Genomic DNA, 21,343 nt, shown 5'->3' with positions numbered 1-21,343 from the left:
GTCCTCTCTTGTAAAGTATGTCCCGCAGCAGTGGATTCCAGTATAGTTCCACTGCCCCTTACCGTTCCGGTGGGATCATCATGAAATGAGTTTTAACTAAAGAACAACCCCCCCACCCCTTGGCTAAAAAGGCAGCTGCAAGCCTTTCCAGCTATCCTCGCCTCATACCACCCTTCTTGTAATAATGTAGCAACTGTGTGCCCTATGTCCACGCCAGCAGCCCTGCTAATCGTGTACCCAACATTGCTTATCAGTTCCGCTTCTGTAACCTGGCTTGCTCAGTTTCTTAGGGAGGAACACTGTCTGCTTGGGAAAGCGGGGAGGTCCGGGATGCCTACATGGGAAAATCAAGATCTTGTAATGTATAAAAGTTGTTGAGAACAAAGACCTGGTGCTAAGACCCTGGAGGTGACGCCTCTGAGCCCGCACCGGTGCTGAATAAACCTTGCTTTTCCATATCTCCGAGTGCCGTTTGTCTCCTTCTGCTGCCACGATTTTTGCGGTTTCCGCACCAATCAAGTCATCTGGCGCTCTCAGTTCTTTCTCCTTCTGCGGGTGTTGCTCCGGTGTGTCGACTGGAACCATGGTCACGTCAGGATCACCACTTGTCGGGAAATGAGTCCCCGACAATGTTATTATTCCACGTTGAGGTGTGGAATTGGCCTCAACTGAAAGAAAAAAGAGAAGAGACTTGAGTTCTGTGTTCAGAAGCCCAAGCTCCGCGTAGGCTTTGAGGCTGTTCTTTTATTGAGATGCTTACAAGTGCCTTTGCATTCCCGTAGTCCTGCACCCAGTTAAAGGTTAAACAGATATGATCAAACACAAATAGCTACAGATGATAAACTGCAGGATTTGTAGCAGTCATCAGACCCTCATATGCAAGTCGTTCTGATCAAAGGTCTTTTTTCTAAACAACCAGAGCAGGGTCAGTTTCCAGTTTTTTTTTTTTTTTTCCAAGTACAATCAATCTCTGCAAGAGGCTTGAGGGCATGGTGCCAAGCTCCAAATCTATTCTTAATCTATAAGTGGTCTTCTGCCAGAGTTGTAATTCTACACCTATGCTATTTTTCTACATCCTTTCCCAGAGACCACGGCAGTGTTGATATCTTTCTGAGATGGTGATTTCAATTCATTCATATGTATATACCCAGAAATGGAAGTGCTACATGAGACGGTAGATCTATTTTTAATTTTTTGAAGAATGTCAATACCTTATTTCCTGGTACCCAGGAACCCATTTGCTTCCTTTACTTCTATAAGAACAGACTCTGTGGCCGATAGGGCTTCTTGGTTTTGGATGCGAATCAGGCAGAACTGCCCCCTGAGCTCCCTGGACCGTTGGGGCCATGCTCTCCGCTTAGCCTGATTCTGGAGTTTTCATAGTGATGTTGGTCTATGGACAGTTGCCAGCTGGGCTTCTTGCGAAGGGGAAGGATGTCTGGAACAACCCATGGGGCCATCTTGATGACGTCATTCTCCTAGATATCTTTCAAAATCAAGTGTCTGTACGTTTCTATCCCAGTTAAAAATGTGGGTGGTTATATTTTATTATGGGCTTTTTGCACTGCTTTGCATACTTTGAATAGAAGTCTTCCATTAGATATATAAGTTGGAAATATCTCCCCCTTCTGTGGCTTTTCTTCTTAGCCTCGTGATGAATTTTTTTTAATTGAAGTATAGTTGATTTACAATAGCATGCTTCAAATGTACAGAAACGTGATTTTTTTCAAATTATATTCCATGATCAGTTATGACTAGATATTGAATAGAATTCCTTATGCTATACCTTAAATGCTTGTTGCTTACCCATTTGATATATAGTAGTTTGTATCTGTTAATCCTATACTCGTAATTTGTCCTTCTCGCCCTCCTTCTCCCATTTGGTCATCATAAGTTTGTTTTGTAGTTTGTGAAAGTCTTCTTCTTTTTGTATATAGATTCATTTGTATTTAAATTCCACATGCAAGTGATTATCACATAGTATTTATCACATAGTATTTGTCTTTCTGTCTGACTTCACTAAGTATAATATTCTCTAGGTCCATCCATGGTCCTGCAAATAATAATATTTCATATATATCACATATGTCTTCTTTTTAAGTCAAGCAGCTGCTGACGGGAACTAGGGTTGTTTCCCATTTAGGGTATTGTAAACGGTCTTATTGTGAACACAGGGGTGCACCTAACTTTTTGAACGAAGCTTTTCATTTTTTATAGGTGTATAACCGGATGTGGGATTAGTGGATCATATGATAGCTCAATTTTTTAGTTTTTATTTCTTTAATTTATTGGATTTCCCACTGTGGCTCAGTGGTTAACGAATTCGACTAGGAACCATGAGGTTGCGGGTTTGATCCCTGGCCTTGCTCAGTGGGTTAAGGATCCAGCATTGCCATGAGCTGTGGTGTAGGTCGAAGGTGTGACTCGGATCCCACGTTGCTGTGGCTGTGGTGTAGGCCAGTGGCTGCAGCTCTGATTTGACCCCTAGCCTGGGAACCTCCATATGCCACAGGAGCAGCCCTAGAAAAGACAAAAAGACAAAAAAAAAATATTTATTGTTTAGGTTTGTTATTTTTTTATTTTTTTCCATAGGTCAAAATGATTTATTACCAATTGTGCTGGGACATTTCAAATCAAAGTGTTTTGTGGGATGCTTCTAAAAAATTATTTGTGTGTGCGTGATAACCTTTGTCTAGCATCTCAAAATATTTTCATCCCTGTAAATGGCTTAGTTAATGTTCAAGCACATAGGTTTTTGGGTCTGGTCTATTTCAGTGTTACATCTCTTTTTACCCCTCACATCTAATTCATCAGTGGGAAGCTTTGGGTTCTACAATACGGCTCATATCATTCTCTCTTCTGTCTTTACTGTCATCTATTAAGAGCATATCGTCATCCTTTCTTTTTTGGACTTAGGTACCAGCATTCTTTTTTTTTTTCCCCACCCTTTGTTCTGTTGCAACATGAGTATCTAGACAAAGTTCTCAATGCTACTCAGCAGGATCTCCTTGTAAATCTATTTTGAGTTGTATCTGATAACCCCAAGCTCCCGATCCCTCCCACTCCCTCCCTCTCCCATCAGGCAGCCACAAGTCTCTTCTCCAAGTCCATGAGTTTCTTTTCTGTGGAAAGGTTCATTTGTGCTGGATATCAGATTCCAGTTACAAGTGATATCATATGGTATTTGTCTTTGTATTTCTGGCTCATTTCACTCAGTATGAGAGTCTCTAGTTCCATCCATGTTGCTGCAAATGGCATGATGTCATTCTTTTTTATGGCTGAGTAGTATTCCATTGTGTATATATACCACATCTTCCGAATCCAGTCATCTGTCGATGGACATTTGGGTTGCTTCCATGTCCTGGCTATTGCGAATAGGGCTGCAATGAACATGCGGGTGCATGTGTCTCTTTTAAGTAGAGTTTAGTCTGGATATATGCCCAAGAGTGGGACTGTGGGGTCATATGGAAGTTCTATGTATGGATTTCTAAGGTATCTCCAAACTGTTCTCCATAGTGGCTGTACCAGTTTACATTCCCACCAACAGTGCGGTATCAGCATTCTAACACAGCTCCATGTGTCTACTTTTGCCTTTTTGCCCTCCATTCTCCAAGCAGTAACAGAGTACTCCTTAAAAGTGGAAAAACTGATCATGTTAGACTTTTAAATACAACCTTTCCCTGTCAGTAATTCTGTGCCAGGAAGTCTTACAAAGCTGTTCTAGAACATGGGAAGGCATTCTAGAAAACAGGAATTGTTATCACTACTTTATGCTCAATCTATTTAACCAGACTGGTGTTGCTACTTAACTTTTATTACTGAGCTCCTCTGTACAGAAGAAACTGTGATGGTACCTGCCTTATGCCTGAGCTGAAACTCTCAAAAAGAAAAAGAAAAAGAAAAAACCACACTAATTCACCAAACAAACAAAAAAGGCTGGTAAATTCACCTTGCATCAACTGTAGAGGGCACTATGAACATGGGTACAATGATGTCTATGTGTATGTACTCAGGCCACTTGGACTGAGTTAATTAACAATAATCACCTTGGGGTGTTTTTTTATTGTTATTACTTATTAAATTAATTAACCCTGGAAAACTTGAGATAGACTATGTCTGAGCAAGCCAGGCCATGCCAAACAGAGTACAAGGAAGACATTCCCCAATATTTTAATTTCCCCTAAAAAGCTCAGTGCAATAGAAGTCTTGGTACCTATTTCTTGGCCCTCTCTGCACAGCCAAGCCAGAGATGTCTCGTGACAAGTCGGTTCCCTCTTTATAGTTTGTGTAGTTTCAGTGAGGGAGCTGCTCCATCTATAACATTGGATAGTCTATTAATGGAATATATAGATTTATTTATTTTTCTTTTTTCCTCCTTTTTAAAGAATAATATTATGATTTACAGTGTTCTGTGAATTTCTGTTGTACAGCAAAGTCACACAGTCATATATATATATATATATATATTCTTTGTCCCACATTATCCTCCATCATGTTCCATCACAAGTGATTAGATATATAGTTCCTGGTCCTGTACAGCAGCATCTCATTGCCCATTCACTCCAAATGGAAGAGTTTTCCTCTACTAACCCCAGATTCCCAATCCATCTCACTCCCTCCCCTTCCCCACTGTCAAAAACAAGTCTGTCCTACATGTCCATGGTATTTTCTGTTTTGTAGATAGATCATTTTTGCCATATTTTAGACTTTACATATAGTGATATCATATGGTGGCTGTCTTTCTGACTTACTTCACTCAGGATAAGAGTCTAGTTCCATTCATGTTGCTGCAAATGGCATTATTTTGTCCTTTTTAATGGCTGAGTAGTATTCCATTGTATATACGCACCACATCTTCCTAATCCATTCATTGGTCGATGGGCATTTAAGTTGTTTCCATGTCTTGGCTATTATGAATACTGCCACAATGAATATACGGGTGCATGTATCTTTTTCAATGAAAGTTTTGTCTGGATAGATGCCCAGGAGTGTGATTGCTAGGTCATATGTTAGCTCTGTATTTAGTTTTCTGAGGTACCTCCGTACTGTTTTCCATAGTGGTTGTACCAAGTCACATTCCCACCAACAGTGCAGGAGGATTCCCTTTTCTCCACGTCTTCTCCAGCTTTTATTATTTGTTGACTTGTTAATGATGGCCACTGGTGTGAGGTGATACCTCATTGTAGTTTTGATTTACATTTTTCTAATAATTGTTGATATTGAGCATTTTTTCATGTGCCTGTTGGCCATTTGTATGTCTTCTTTGGTGAAATGTCTATTTAGGTCTTCTGCCCATTTTTCACTTGGGTTGTTTGTTTTTTTGTTGTTGAGTTATATGAGTTTTTTGTATATTATGGGATTAAACCTTTGTTGGTTGAGTCATTTGCAAAAATTTTCTCCCATTCTGTGGGTTGTCTTTTCATTTTTTTAATGGCTTCTTTGATGTCCACAAGGTTTTGAGTTTAATTAGGTCCCATTTGTTTATTTGTGTCTTTATTGTCATTATTTGAGGAGGTGGATCAAACAAGATGTTGCTGTGATTTATATCAAAGAGCATTCTGCCTATGTTTTGCTCTAGGATTTTATAGGCTCTGGCCTTATTTTTAGGTACATTTTGAGTTTATTTTTGTGTATGGTGTTAGACAATGTTCTAATTTCATTCTCTTAAATGCAGTTGTCCAGTTTTCCCAGCATCATTTATTGAAGAGACTCTTTTTCCTCCAATGTATGTTCTTGCCTCCTTTGTCATAGATTAATTGACCCTAGGTTTTTTGGGTTTATTTCTGGGCTTTCTATCCTGTTCCATTGATCTCTATTTCTGTTTTTGTGCCAGTACCATACTGTTTTGATGACTGTACCTTTATAATAGAGTCTGAAGTCAGGGAGCCTGGTTCCTTCAGTTCCATTTTTTCTTTTCAATATTTCTTTGTCTATTTGAGGTCTTTTGTTCTTCCATACAAATTTTAAAATATTTTGTTCTAATTCTGTAAAGAATGTCATTGGTAATTTAATAAGGAGTGCATTGAATCTGTAGATTGCCTTAGGTAGTATTGTCATTTTGATTATATAGATGTTTCCAATCCAAGAGCATGGTATATTTTTCCAGATATTTATGTCTTCTTCAGTTTCTTTCATCAGTGTCTTATAGTTTTCAGAGTATAGGTCTTTTGTCTCTTTAGGTAGGTTTATTCCTAGGTATTTTATTCTTTTTGATGCAATGGTAAATGGGATTGTTTCCTTAATTTCTCTTTATGACCTTTCATTGTTAGTATATAGAAATGCAATTTATTTCTGTATATTAATTTTGTATTCCGAGACTTTACCAAATTCATTGATGAGCTCTAATAGTTTCCTGGTAGTGTCTTTAGGATTTTCTAGGTATAGAATCATGTCATCTGCAAACAGTGACAATTTAATTTCTTCTTTTACAGTTTGGATTCCTTTTATTTATTTTTCTTCTCTGATTTGCATGGCTAGGACTTCCAAGACTATGTTGAAGAATAATGGTGGAAGAGGACATCCCTGTCTTGTTCCTGATCTTAGTGGAAATGCTTTCAGTTTTCACCATTGAGAATGATGTGTCCTGTGGGTTTTTCATAAATGGCTTTTATTATATTGAGGTATTTCCCTTCTTTGCCCACTCTCTGGAGAATTTTTTGAGGAATGTGTGTTGAATTTTGTCAAAATCTTTTTCTGAATCCATTGAGATGATCAAGTTTTTATTTTTCAGTTTGTTGATGTGGTGTATCACATTGATAGATTTGTGGATATTGCACAATTCTAGCATCCCTGGGATAAATCCTACTTGATCATGGTGTCTGATTTTTTTAATGTATATTTGTATTCATTTTGCTAATACTTTGTTGAGGATTTTGGCATCTATGTTTATTAGTGGTATTGGCCTGTAACTCCTTTTTTGTGGTGTTTTTGTCTGGTATTGGTATCAGGGTAATCGTTGCCTCATAGAATGAGCTTGGGAGTGTTCCTTCCTCTGCAGTTTTCTGGAAAAGGTTCAGGAGAAGAGGCATTAACTCTTCTCTCAATGTTTGGTAGAACTCACTTGTGAAGCCACCTGGTCCTGGACTTTTGTTTTTTAAAAGATTTTAATCACATTTTCAATTTCGTACTTGTGATTGGTCTGTTCAAATTTTCTATTTCTTGGTGGTTCTTTGTAAGAATCTGTCCATTTTCTCTCTCTCTCTCTCTCTTTTTTTTTTTTTTTTTTTTTGGTCAAAGGCATGTATCACCATTAACTTAACTTCCCTCTTAGAACTTAACTGCATCCTATATACTTGGTAAGGCTGTGTTTCCATTTTTGCCTATCTCGAGATAATTTCTGATTTCTTTTTTTTATTTTATCTTTGGCTTTTAAGTAATGTTATTTAGTCTCCATGTGTTCATTATTTTTCTTTTATTCTTTTTGGTTGATTTTTAGTCACATTCTGTCATGGCCAGAAAATATGCTTGAAATAATTTCTATCCTCTTAAATTTGTTGAAGCTTGTTTTCTGACATAGAGTGGTCATCTCTCCTAGAGAATCTTTATGTGTGCTTGAAAAGCATGTGTATTCTGGCTTTTTTTGGATGTGGTGTCCTATGGATATCAATTAAGTCTAACTGATCCTTAACCCCCTGAGCAAGGCCAGGGATGGAACCCACAACCTCATGGTTCCTAGTCAGATTCATTTCTGCTGTGCCATGACAGGAAATCCTACTTCTCAAATATTTTAATGCTTATGGTTTCTTGTCACACTTTAAGCTTGGTTAGAAATTAAGTAATTCAAATTCGTGATTTACTCATTAAAAATTTACATTTTGTTAGATAATCTAAACTTCTCTTTAAAAATTCTTTACTCCCTTAATAGAGTTGAAGAATGGATTTTTCATGGTTCTACAAATTTATGGTTCTTCTGTGGAAGAATTTTGTTTTAAAGGTAAGTTGAGCTACCTATTGAAGTTTTGCAAAAACTAAGAGACCACATTGGGAAAATATTGATAGCGCAATCACTACATTTCAGTTTATACTGTTGCATTTTTCTTAGGTTTAGGGCTGGGGGTATCTCTTCAAAATCTGAAGAGTTCTCACAGAGTAAAATGATATCAGCATGACACATAGAAAGGAGAAAAAAGACAGTCCAGGAAACCTTTGCTGTTAGACAGTCAAGCTGTTGCTTTTGGTCATCTGTATCTCTTTTATGAAATATCTATTAAAATAAAATAGTTATCCATTTGCAGTTAATGTACTCTTAGCACTATTAACTATTAATCCTTTTTTTTTCTTTCATGTACTAGAGGCGGCGATTCATTGCTTTAATTATGGAAATTATCCTCACATTACTATTTATTGGTACACTTTTGTTAACCCGCAACTTTGTGGTTATAAGGAATTATGGACCTTTCAATTACTCTCTTCAGCCTGTGGATGAGTTGCCTGCATTCCTTGGAAACATCCCTTTTCCTGGTCTATGGGAATTGGCTTTTGTGCCTTCCAAAAGTGTCGTGGTAAAGAATATTGTTGAAACTGTGAAAAGAGATTTACACTACAACTTTAAAGGTTAGAAATCAAGGTTTTCTTTTTAAAAAGTACCATTCCATTATTTTGGCAAAGATACACTTACAACCTTTTGTCTTGGCATTAATCCCAAGTGAAACATTTTAGGAGAGGCTCATAAACAAACAGTAACCTTCTAAGTATAAAATGGACTTTGTAAACTTGAGAGTTAAATTCCTACAAAATATTTTCTCCTAGAACCTAAAATATTTTTAATATATAATCATCATTATTATATATTGTCTAACCTATATATCTATATAGATGTATATAGACATATAGGTAATAATTATCTATTAGATCTATATATTTTAGATAAGGTAATATTCTGATAGATAATTTAATAATATTTTAAAATAAGTAATAAATTTACATCATTCCTGGTTATCATCCAATTCTGTGATACCAATTCTGCCTTGTTTCTGGTTATCCTTCTTAAACTGGGTGAGTCTTAGCCAGGCGTACATTATAGTGTGCCAGAAGTGCACAAAGCCACAGTATAAGCTGAAGCCCTCCTTCTGGATGTATATTCAGAGGTCAGTTGCTTCAAACATTTTTTATATAAAAATGTTGCACAAGTCATATGTGAAGCTGCATAGAATTGTTTTAAAAGTTCCCAATTCTTCACTCACCCTCCCATTCTCAACTCAGTTCATCGCTTTTTTCTCCCAGAGATAAATGTTGTCAGAAGTTTGGTGAGCATCCTTCTACTGCCCCTTCCCTTTACACATATGTATTTATTCAATCGCGGATTTGTTTTCAGTCTTGTTTCTCTCTCAAGGGTTTTGAGAATCCTGAGCCTAGATGCCATCTCAGAACATCTCCCACTTTTATAAAACACTGAGGCAGGAAAAAAAAAAGCAAACTCCCCAGTAGTTTTTATAGTATATATCCTAATAATTTAGTATTTTACAGATTACTCTGGGTTACCCTCAAATAGTTTATTTATAATTTCCACTCTGATTTCTTTTTTGATGCATGGAATTTTTAGGCCTTTATTACTTAGCCCCCAGGGGTGTGTCATTATCTTCTGTCATTGATTCTATTTCAGTTTCCCTTGAATCAGAGAGTATACTCCATGGCTGCAATTCCTTGAAAATTTGAGAATTATTTCTGACGAGTTTATGGTGTATTGTGATAAGTGTTCCATGTGCCTTTGTAAAGACTATGTATTTCGTATGTTTTGCTTATAGTATTCTGTAAATGGCACTCAGGTCAGGTTATCAAGTTGGTTAATCATCCTGCTTTTCAACTTTTCTGTATTCTTACTATTATTTGTCTGTTTATCCTCAGTTGTTGAGAGAGGTATTCAATTTCCAACTAGGTGTTATTAGTATTAAATAGGCTTTGTATATATTAAAATAATATTAAAATTTCCTTTTTGTGTATATATTTTGAAATTACATTATTAGGTCATGCGAGCTGTCTGTTGAATTGCTTTAAAATATTTCTCAGATCTGGAATTTTTACCTCTGTTTTTAATAGCGTCTAGGCCTCTAAAGAAATGTTCTGTTTTTTAAATTTATTAACCATGGTTACTTTAAAGTTTCTTCCACAAAGTTGTGGAATCTGGTTTACTTATATGTATTTTTCCAAGTCATCGAGTTCTGTTTCATAGCATATCTTGCGTGTCCATATTAAATGACAGATATTGTGGATGAAAAATATTAGATGCTCTTGAGGGCACTTCTTTACCCAAAGAGCGTTAGGTTTTCTTCTGGATGGTGGTCAGTGTATTGATGGGCCATCTTGATTCCATCCAGGGTTGGTTTAAGGTTTCAGTAAGGACTGTTCCATTTCAGTTTGCTCTTTATTCCTGAGGCATACCCTTTGTCCTAGGGCCTGGTTGCTCCTCCTATGGCATGGCCCTTCTAGTCTGGAGGATTTTTGAAGGGCCCACTAATGTTGTAGGGTTTGACCTTCATTTTCTGTCTCTCCTCACTGCTCAGCATCTTGGTCTGCCACCTGATGTCATCTTAGTTTCTTGGGTCTTATCCTGTGCTTTGTTTAGGAGTTGGTCAATGGAATTTACATGCTTAATTTTCTCTTCTCTTCTCTTCTCTTCTCTTCTCTTCTCTTCTCTTCTCTTCTCTTCCCTTCTCTTCTCTTCTCTCTTCGGAATTGTGCTTTCCAAGTCCCAGCTATTTTGGCCAGCTGAACTCTCACCTTCTGCTCTTCAACTTTGGAAGTCTGCAACACTTATCAAGTGATTTCGGGTAAAATACCAGGATGAACATGATACTCACCTAAGGCAATTCCCTTTTTCAAGACTTGTAACTCCATAGGTTTTGCTCATGCTTATTGCTCTCAAACAGTTTTATAGGTTTCATCCAACTGTCATGTAATAGAAGTGTTCAGTCTAATATTAGCTATTCCACATAACTAAAACTAGAAGTCCCTGTATAATTTTTTATGGCCACACATGTAGCTTTTGGAAGTTCCCTGCCCAGGAATTGAATCTGTGTTGTAGCTGTGACCTACTCTGTAGCTATAACTATGATGAATCCTTTAACCCACTGTGCCAGGGAGGGAACCTGCAACTCCCAGGTTCCTTGGCTGCAGTTGTATTCTTAACCCACTGTACCACAGTGGGAACTCAATGTATGAGAATTTTTAAACTGTCTGTTGGCTGTTTTCATGTTTTCTGGCTCTCGAGCCCCTTAACCTTCAAAGCCAAATGTTCTGGAGTCTCCTTATCACAATGTCAGACTCCCAGGCTTGGAACCATGACTTCGAGCTCAGAACCTCTGCAATATAGTTATTTTCCTCTTGGTGGGTATGGGACTTGCTTATATCACATAGACACACCTATTATCATATTACTGTGGCTTCGTCCATGTTTGGGGGTATAGAATATCTTTTTTGGTAGTTTCCAGTCTTTTTTGTCAATATTTATTCAGCGGTTAATTGGGATTTTGGTGTTTTTGTGACAGAAGGTAAGCATTAGTCCTTCTACTCTGCTGTCCTCCTGATCAAGCCCTTCTGGCAGAACAAAGCAGAGTTTATGCAACAATAACTAATACTTCCTGCTTTACCTGGGTCAGTGCAGCAGAACCGTGCAGTTGTTGAGGCGAGGCCAAATGAAGCAATGTCTGGCAGTGAATTTCTGGAATATTTCAGACTATAAACTATAGCATTCTGCATTTCCATGACAGGCTTCAGGAAAATGATGCTAACAGTAAACTCGGGCCTTATGATATACTCTTTACAGGACTGGAAACAGTAATATCTTAAAGTCCAGGTGTCAAGTGTGGCAGTGTTGAGGAGACTGTAACTTGAGACTGTAAACTTTGGAGGATGAGATGTGTTCTCAAAAATTATACCATCAACAATTTCAATAATGAGGCTTCACATGGAAGCTTTTGAGAATCAAAGCATTGGGGGTTTGCTAGACAGAATTGTGCAATCAAGCCCCTTAAAATCTTGGTCATAAAAATTCATGGAATTTCACTTGCACCAGTGGGCTATTGAAGTCTTTGGTATCCTGTTTACAATAAAAATACATTTACATTAAAAATATGTTTAATGCATAATAGAAGTAAGGAAATCTTTAATGTATATAAATGTACATATAGATATTTAAATGACTAAATATTTTGTCTTAGGAGGGTACAAATGATGCCACATTTAAAATTTTTCAGTTATGTTAAATTTAATTTAGGCTGAGTCCATTGATGAATCATCTCAAATACTGAAACATAATCACCTCAAATATTAAAGTTATAAAGTGGTTTCATTCCTCAGCTTCTAATTATTTTTGATTAGATATTTAAAATTCCCATGATATAGGACTTTGAATAGAATGGATAGTTCAAATTTGTTCATATTTCTCTTTGAGATGGAAATTTCAAAATACAGTTCAAAGCATTGCTCATTGTTAGGTTATTTCAGTATATAGTTATTTTATTCATTATATTTTAAGCTTGTGGTAAAATTTTAACACTCCAAAAAATTATGCATTCCAAATATCCATTATTTCCTTATGCCAGCATTTGAGCAACAGTCTTATAAAATATTTAATATGTTGATAGTCTTTCATCCATGTAAAATGGTTTCCCATCTTATAGAGAGGAAGGGCTGTCAGACATTTTGCCCTTTTGTGGTCAACTCACACATTAGATTCTTCTCTTTCTACAGTTCAAGGTTTTTCTTCAGAAAGAGATTTTGAAAACTACGTTAAAAAAAAGGTTAATTCTAAAAAAGTGATGGCTGCTTTTGTTTTTGACCATGAGTTCCAAAATAGCCATGATCCCCTGCCACTTAAGGTAAGACAATGTTATGTAGAGACTTCAAAATTGTACTTCCAATTTCCAGAGATTTAATGAAGTAGAGGTATCACTATTCCATTTTATACGTGGGATACTGTAAGTTATCCAAGATCATGCTGCTTTAATGTACCAGACCAAATCTAAATAACTTCTGTGTCCTTGCATTTATTTCGCCAATGCTTTTTGCTTGTGGGAAAAGAAGTGGATTCATCATCTTTCCAAGATTTCTATTTATAAATCAATCATAGGAAATATTGACACCTAAGGATATTACCTCTGCTACTGTATCTGATGTTCCAGCTGTCTCCAGCTGCACATGATGATGAAGGAAATATATATTTCATAGATCAAAAGATAAGATGTGTTAAAGCAAATGCAGCAAAAAGGAGGGGGGGGGCTTCTCTTTGTGGCTCAGTGGTTAGCAAACCTGACTAGAATCCATGAGAATGCAGGTTCGATCCCTGGCCTTGTTCAGTGGGTTAAGGATCCGGCATTGCTGTGAGCTGTGGTGTAGGTTGCATATCCGACTTGGATCCCATGTGGCTGTGGCTGTGGTGTAGGCTAGCAGCTGTAGCTCCCATTCAGCCCCTGGCCTGAGAACTTCCGTAGGCTGTGGGTGCGGTCCTAAAAAGAAAAAAAAAAATGCATCTTCACTAGCATGGAACACAACACAAAAACTTTCCTATTTCTTTTGAAAGAACTTTATAACCTTTTCTAAACCTGAATTAAGAGAATAATGTGAAGGCTTATCCATGCTGAATCAGCATGAAGACATATGTAGATACTGAGAACGATTCTGATAATAACTCCCAGGGAGAGGCAAGAACATGCTTCGAACCTGGTGTCTCTGATGTTGAGGGAAATAGCAAAGTAAGGTATCATTAATATATGGAAGCAAAATTCTGCATTTAAGATGCAGATGGTTGTCAGTGGAATAAAAACATAAGCAGGGTTGTAGGTATCTTTTCATTCTGTCACATCCTTTCATACACATCAGCTTCCCTCAAGTTACTGGCTCAAGGTAAGCTGATGCTGACATAGGCTCTACCATGTGGCTAGAGCCTGGTCAAAATGTTTTGGGGGCAGGTTCAAACTTCACCCTTTCTGCCTTATATACGCTCCCTTACTTGGCCCCCTTGCCAGTTTTTCTGGTCTGACCCTTCCAACTTTTGGCAATGGTTGGACCATTTGCTGACTTATAAAGCTGCTTAGGTCCAGTGTAATCTACCTTGATGTTTAAGGGTTCTTCAGAATAAGTATTTTGATTTAATAATTAAGTTATGCAACACTCCACGTTTACACTGTATCGCATTCTTCTTTTATCCACCTGAAGGACGTTAAAATCACTTTTCAGAGAGGTTGAGATTTTCCTTCCAGAATACTTGGCTGACATAATCAGGCAAGAAATTATAGTGTGTTTTCCTTATATTTAATTGCCGTAGGTGTGCCATCTATTTATTTGGGGAAAATACATTCACAATAGTGTGTCAGTTGCCGCTTTGTTTGCAACCTACAGTAACCCTACAGCAGGTTTGCTCTCCCTTCCTAATGTTCAGAATCTGTGGTGATGCCTCCAAATCAGTTTGCCTCAAAATCGCATATTTTCAATTGCACCTTAACCTCTTTTCATGTCTCATTCTAACTTAATTATAGTCTTTGTTTATAGACATTGTTTGTTTCTTATGGCTCCTTGTAGGTAAAATATCACCTGCGTTTTAGCAGTTTCCAGAGGAACAAGGATGTGAGGTTTGATCGAAACAGAGGCTGGGAAACAGGTGCTCTCTTTCCAGCTTTTCCTTCTGTGGGCCCCAGAAATGAGGATTTTGAAAATGGGGGAAGTCCCGGTGAGCACATCTTTAAACACATTTATTTTAATATCATAGTAGTTTAGTAACTGCCATCACATATTTACAGGTATATTACTTCAACCTTGTGATAAAAGTTATTTTTCACTTACTGTGCTGATTTGTTCCTTTGCATTTTTCAGTGTCCAAAAACCCATATGAAACATTCTCGACATTGAAACAGTGTATTTTATCCTTTCCTCGTTATTACCATTTCTTACCCTCGTCTTTTCATGTAGATTTACTTGTGAAATTTTGGCTTTAATGACTCAGTGTACACATCCAGTTACTGACCCTGATTAGTTACAAATATGTTATTCTTTGGGGTTGATGACTAGTTTTTAATATAGTAATTTAAAATTTATTATGTAAACTGCCATTTAAAAGTCTTTAACATGGAGTCTCTAGTTCCATCCATGTTGCTGCAAATGGCATTATTTTGTGCTATTTCGTGGCTGAGTAGTATTCCATTGTGCATATGTACCACATGCTGTACAGTAGAAAATTGACAGAACACCGTAAACCAGCTATAATGGAAAAAAATAAAAATTATTAGTTAAAAATAAATAAATAAAAGTCTTTAACATGGAGCATATGCTTTTACCATAATGCATATTTGCTTTGAGGAAATAACTCAACAAGAGAAACAAGTTCTGACCAACTTTGCATAATTCTTTAAAATTTCAAACAACCTACATCTTAAATAGGATAAATGAATAACAAAGGTATAAAATGTAGTTTAACAGAACATTGGATAGTCATGAAAAATAGACATTATTAAATCTTCTCAAAAGGAAAGCTCAGAACTATCATATGAGATTGTAGGTATGTTAGCTGCATACTCATCAACACAAAATTGGGATAAATACCCAACTATGAAAATATTTGCTGTGTGAGAGTGGTGGGATTGTGTTGGATGTTATTGTTATTTTATTTGGAAATATTTTAAGCATTATTTTTATAGTCATAAAATTTAAAAGAGAATCTTGTGTCTTTTCCGGCTTATGTTACTGCATAATGAACTTATGCCTAGGGCATTGTTTTATAAAGGTTAGACTGTGAAAAACTAAGAAAGCTGGATGATGCTAAAAGTTGTCAAAGATGTGAGTACATAGAAACCAAACTACACTGCCAGAGGTAGGTTGCCTAAGCTCAGCCAACCATTCTGGAGGGGGCAGTCTGGTACTGGTGGCTATCTTAACCAATGTGAGATACTGTAACAAAACACCACAGACTGAGTAGCTTGTAAATAACAGAGATATAGTTCCCATTGTTCTAGAGCCTGGAAAGTCCAACATCGAGGTACTGGCATGGTCATGTTTTTTTTTTTTTTTTTTTTTTTTTTTTTTAGGGCCACACCTGCAGCATATGGAGGTTCCCAGGCTAGGGGTCAAATCGGAGCTGTAGCTGCCACTGGCCTATGCCACAGCCACAGCAATGCCAGATGCGAGCCACATCTGTGACCTACACCACAGCTCACGGCAACACCGGATCCTTAGCCCACTGAGCAAGGGCAGGGATCGAACCCGCAACCTCATGGTTCCTAGTCAGAGTCATTTCTACTGCGCCATGACGGGAACTCCAAAGGCAAGGTCATGTTCTAATGAGAGTCCTCTTTATGATTCAAAGCATGTGCCTTATCAGAGTATCTAGGGATCTTTCTGAAGCCCCATGTATAAGGGCTTTTATTTATTTATTTATTTATTTATTTATTTATTTATTTTATTTATGAAGGCTCCCCTCTCATGACTTAAGTTATTCCCAAAGGCTTCACCCACTGATACCATTACCTCAGACATCAGGATTTCAACATACCTCTGTATCTGCAGGTTTTACACCCATGAATTCACCCAGAATATAGAAGGCAAACTGTATTTTTTGTGTTATGCCTTTTTATTTGAGGCACTTGAACATTCATCAATTTCAGTGTCTGTAGGGATTCCTGGAACCACTTCCCCACAGATACCAAGGGACAACTATATGTATTTTGGATAGATGCAAATATTAAAACCATAGCAATTGCCAAATTAAGAATATTTTGATAGATATAAATCCTACAAAACTCTTTTATGGATCCATGAGAATGTTCCTGGTAGTGTTTGTGGTGGCAAGGAACAGGAAGCAATCAGGACAGCTAATGAGAAAGACTGGACTAGATGTATACATAGCAGCATCTAAAGACACAGAACTAGGTGAATAAAATTTATAACATAATTTCACAATAAAATAAAATAAAATGTTGTAGAGAAAACATGTAGTATCCGAAATAAATTTATTGGATGAGATTAGTTACATGGAGAACAAGACAAGATAGTGAATAAATTTGAGCACACACAGTATACTTACCCAGAATAAAGCAAAGTAAAAAAAAAAAAAAGTCAATTTTATTCAGTCATATAAAGAAATGAAATATCAATACATGCCCCAAGGAGTTCCCGTCGTGGTGCAGTGGTTAACGAATCCGACTAGGAACCATGAGGTTGCGGGTTCGATCCCTGGCCTCGCTCAGTGGGTTAAGGATCCGGCATTGCTGTGAGCTGTGGTGTAGGTTGCTGATGCAGCTCGGATCTGGCATTGTTATGGCTGTGGTGTAGGCCGGTGGCTACAGCTTCGATTCGACCCCTAGCCTGGGGACCTCCATATGCCGTGGGAGTGGCCCTAGAAAGGGCAAAAAGACAAAAAAAAAAAAAAAAATGCCCCAACATGGATGAACTTGATAACTTTATTCCAAGTGAAAGAAGCCAAATGCAAATGGTCACATATGATTCCATTTATATGAAGCATTCAGAACCAATAAATCAATAGACACAGAAAGAATATTTGTGGTTGCTAGGGATTAAGGGGAGGCGGGAAAACCCATACTGTTTAATGGGTATGGGTTTTCCTTTGGGGGTGATGTTAATTTTTTAGAACTAGGTAGAGATGGTAATTGTACACCAAATATGTAACACAGAATTGTATGCTTTAAACTTAATTTTATGTTAGCAGCATTTTACCTAATTAAAAAAATGAACGAAACCTAGTGACCTGTGAGTCAATAATGACCTGGAGGTACCATATAAAAAGGAGAAAGAGAAGGAGCACAAAATATACTTATATTTCAAATTCGATGAAAATTATAAATGTATACATTAAGAAGCTCAGCAAATCCCTATCAGGATAAATACAGAGAAAACCTGTTCATACATTAAAAGTGCAAAGAAATCAAAGATAAAGAGAAAATTCAAAAGGCACCAGTGGCATTTGGTGTAGGTTGCCGCTGTAGCTTGGATTTGATCCCTGGCCTGGGTGTGGCCAAAAAAAAAAAAGTAAAAGTAAAACAAACAAACAAAATATGACCTGTCCCTACCTATGGCAGCAAAAGTGGGGATCCCAGACTTCTATTTATGTTAATGTATAACAGTGTACCCCAAAACCTCCACCAGTTAAAGAATGCCAGTGAGGGAGGTGGGTCATTCGTCTCGACTGGCTTCTCATTGCCTCCCCACACCTCCGTGTCAGTGGAGGCCAGGTGGTGAGTCAAGATTTCCACTCCTACCTGGTAGTAATGATGTGCTCTTCTCCATTTCCTCTCGGTGGAGTCTGTGGAGGCCTGGTTGAAAGTCAGGACATTCACCATTGTCCAGAAGTAATGAAACCACTCCAACCATGGTGTCAGTGATAATACAAGCATGTATTTATCTAGGGATCCCCCCTCTAACCCACAGTAATAAGGAAACCTCCCCATTACAGAAGTAATGAAACCACTCCAACTGTGGTGTCAGTGATAATGCAAGCATGTATTAATCTAGGGATCCCCCCTCTAACCCACAGTAGTAAGGAAACCTCCCCATTCCATATCCTTAGAGGCCAAGTGGGGGAACCTTGACTTCTACTTCTATCTGGCAGTGATGGGGGAGCAACCCCCATGCCCTGCTGGAACAGTGTCAGAGAAAGTTAGCTAAAACAGAAGGTTTAAGATAGGTCCAGGTTTTCATAACATAATATTGAAATGTCCAGATTTGGGTAGAAAATTACTCATAACAAGAACCAGGAAAAAAATTTATTTATTTATTTTATTTTATTTATTTTTTTTTTTTTAAGGATGCACCCATGGCATATGGAAGTTCCCAGGCTAGGGGTCTAATCAAAGGTAGCTGCAAGCCTACACCACAGCCACAGCAATGTGGGATCCAAGCTGCATCTGCAACCTATACCACAGCTCACGATAATGCCCCAACCCACTGAGCAAGGCAGGGATTGAACCCACATGCTCATGGATAATCGTTGGATTTGATTCCACTCTGTCATCACAGGAATTCACAGAACCAGGAGAATTTTAAATGAAATGAAAAGACAATAAATAGATGCTGTATTCGTTACATATGGCTGTCATAACAAATTACCATAAACTGAGTGGCCTTAAGCAAAAATTTATTGTCTCATGGTTTTGGAATCAAGGTTTAGCACCATGAAGGGCATAAGGAGAATCTTTTCTGGCCTCTTACAGTTTCTGGTGACTCCAGGAATCCCTCAGCTTGTGACTGCATGACTCCACTCTTTACCTCTGTCATGATATGGTCTTTTCCTCTTTGTCTCTTTTAAGGATAATTGTCACTGTATTTAGGGCCTATCCAGATCATTCTGCCTCATCTTATTTTGAGATCCTTAAGTATGTCTGCAAAGACCCTTTTTCCAAATAAATTCATATTAACAGATTCTGAGGGTTAGGACATCTTTTGGATATGTACTCAACCCAACACTGATGTTAACACCAGGATAACTGAGATGTTATAATTATCTGATAAAGATTTTAAAACAGCCATGATAAAAAAAAAAAACACTTCAATGAACAATTATGAACATGTTTGGGAAAAAAATGGAAAGCTTCAGCAAAAAAAAAAAAATAGAAAGTCTTAACAAATAAATAGAAGACATAAAGAAGAAGCAAATTGAAATATTAGAACTGAAAAATATCATAACTGAAATAAAAAGCTCAATGGGTGGGGTCAAAAACATGATGGGGGGGACACAGAAAAGAACCACTTTTTAGACGATAACTAATAAAATTACCCCAGTCTGAATGACAAAGTAAAAGTAGACTGAAAAAAAAAAGGAACAGAGTCTCAGGGACCTGTGGGAGTATAACACAAGATTTCATATTTGCGTCTTCAGGGTTGAACAAAGACAAATTTAGATGAAGCTTAAAAGCATTATGCTAAGTGAAATAAGTCAGGGAAAGACAAACCCAGCATGATAAATCTGTATTACTTTTGTACCTCTTCTTTAAGATTATTTTTCCAAAATAAAAATTATATTTTAGGAGTTCCCATCGTTGCTCAATGGCTAAGGAATCCGACTAAGAACCATGAGGTTTCAGGTTAGATCCCTGGCCTTGCTCAGTGGGTTAAGGATCCAGCGTTGCCATGAGTTGTGGTGTAGGTTGCAGAGGCGGCCCGGATCCCGTGTTGCTGTGGCTCTGGCGTAGGCCAGTGGCTACAGCTCCGATTGGACCCCTAGCCTGGGAACCTCCATATGCCACGGGAGCAGCCCTGGAAAAGGCAAAAGGACAAAAAATATGTATATATGTTTTTTAAATTCTTCAAACTGAAGTGGCAATAAAAGCAAATTTTCTCAAGCTTATAAAGCACATGTATGAGAAATGTGTGCTTACTGGTGAAGTATTTAACATGCCCCTAATATCAGGAATAAAGCAAAGATGTTTGCTGTCATCAGTTCTGTACAGCATATTACTGGAAATCTTAGCCTGAGCCAGAAAAAGAAGATGAAATAAAATGAGTAAATTTTGGAAAGGGAGAAGTGAGATGATCTTTATTTGCAGTTGACAGATGTATACAGACAATTCTGAGGAAATCCACCAAAAGTACTGTAAATAATGTGTTCATGTAAGTAAAATCCCAAGATTCAAAAACAAAATACAAAAATAAATTATAGGAGTTCCCATCGTGGCTCAGCGGTTAACAAATCTGACCAGCATCCATGAGGACGCAGGTTCAATCCCTGGCCTTGCTCAGTGGGTTAAGGATCCAGCGTTGCCGTTAGCTGCGGTGTAGGTCGCAGACTCGGCTTGGATCCTGCATTGCTGTGGCTGTGGTATAGGCCAGCAGCTATAGCTCTGATTGGACCCCTAGCCTGGGAACCTCCATATGCCATGGCTGTGGCCCTAAAAAGCAAAAAATAAAAAAATTTTAAAAAATAAATAAATTTGTACCAAAAACAAGAAAACACTTTTAAGAGAATATTTTTAAACACCTAAGCAAATGATGCAATATCTTAATAGGACTCAAAATCGTTAGGACGTAAGTTGTTCTATTGTATTTACTGATCCTTGTTTTTCTCCTTTAGGTTACATCACTGAAGGGTTCCTGGTTATGCAACATGCCTTGGACAAGGCCATCATGGCATATCATGCACGTGTTGCCGTACAAAATCTATTCACCAATGTCACTGTTTTTGTTCAGAGATTTCCATACCCAGAATATTATCATGATTTCTTCCTTGAAATGTTGGATATTTTCACCCCTTTGGTAATCTTATTTATCTTTGCTATGAATCATCTTATCCTCGTTCAATCTATTGTGTGGGAAAAGGAAAACCGATTGAAGGTAACTCCACTTTCCTGGTGGTAGAGAGAGCTTCTGTAGAAAATGTTAGATCTCTAGGGCAAATTTTGGTGGAGGG

At 37.6% G+C, this 21,343-nt stretch overlaps 1 protein-coding gene across 1 annotated transcript in view; it reads left to right on the top strand.

The window, feature by feature from the left end:
- The window catches only part of LOC100524979 (ATP-binding cassette sub-family A member 3-like), a 96,210-nt gene that overhangs the window by 25,114 nt on the left and 49,753 nt on the right, over nt 1–21,343 (top strand). The window contains exons 2-6 of the mRNA XM_021086499.1: nt 7,865–7,933; nt 8,292–8,553; nt 12,688–12,815; nt 14,515–14,662; nt 21,008–21,267. Of these exons, the coding sequence (XP_020942158.1) occupies nt 7,874–7,933; nt 8,292–8,553; nt 12,688–12,815; nt 14,515–14,662; nt 21,008–21,267 (858 nt within the window). The 5' untranslated portion in view covers nt 7,865–7,873. The remainder of the gene's footprint in view (nt 1–7,864; nt 7,934–8,291; nt 8,554–12,687; nt 12,816–14,514; nt 14,663–21,007; nt 21,268–21,343) is intronic.

The sequence above is a fragment of the Sus scrofa genome, chromosome 3 (genome assembly GCF_000003025.6).
Source record: "Sus scrofa isolate TJ Tabasco breed Duroc chromosome 3, Sscrofa11.1, whole genome shotgun sequence".
Lineage (NCBI taxonomy): Eukaryota > Metazoa > Chordata > Mammalia > Artiodactyla > Suidae > Sus > Sus scrofa.
Note: the sequence above shows the minus strand (reverse complement) of the source record. Positions and strands in the feature narration are given on the sequence as shown.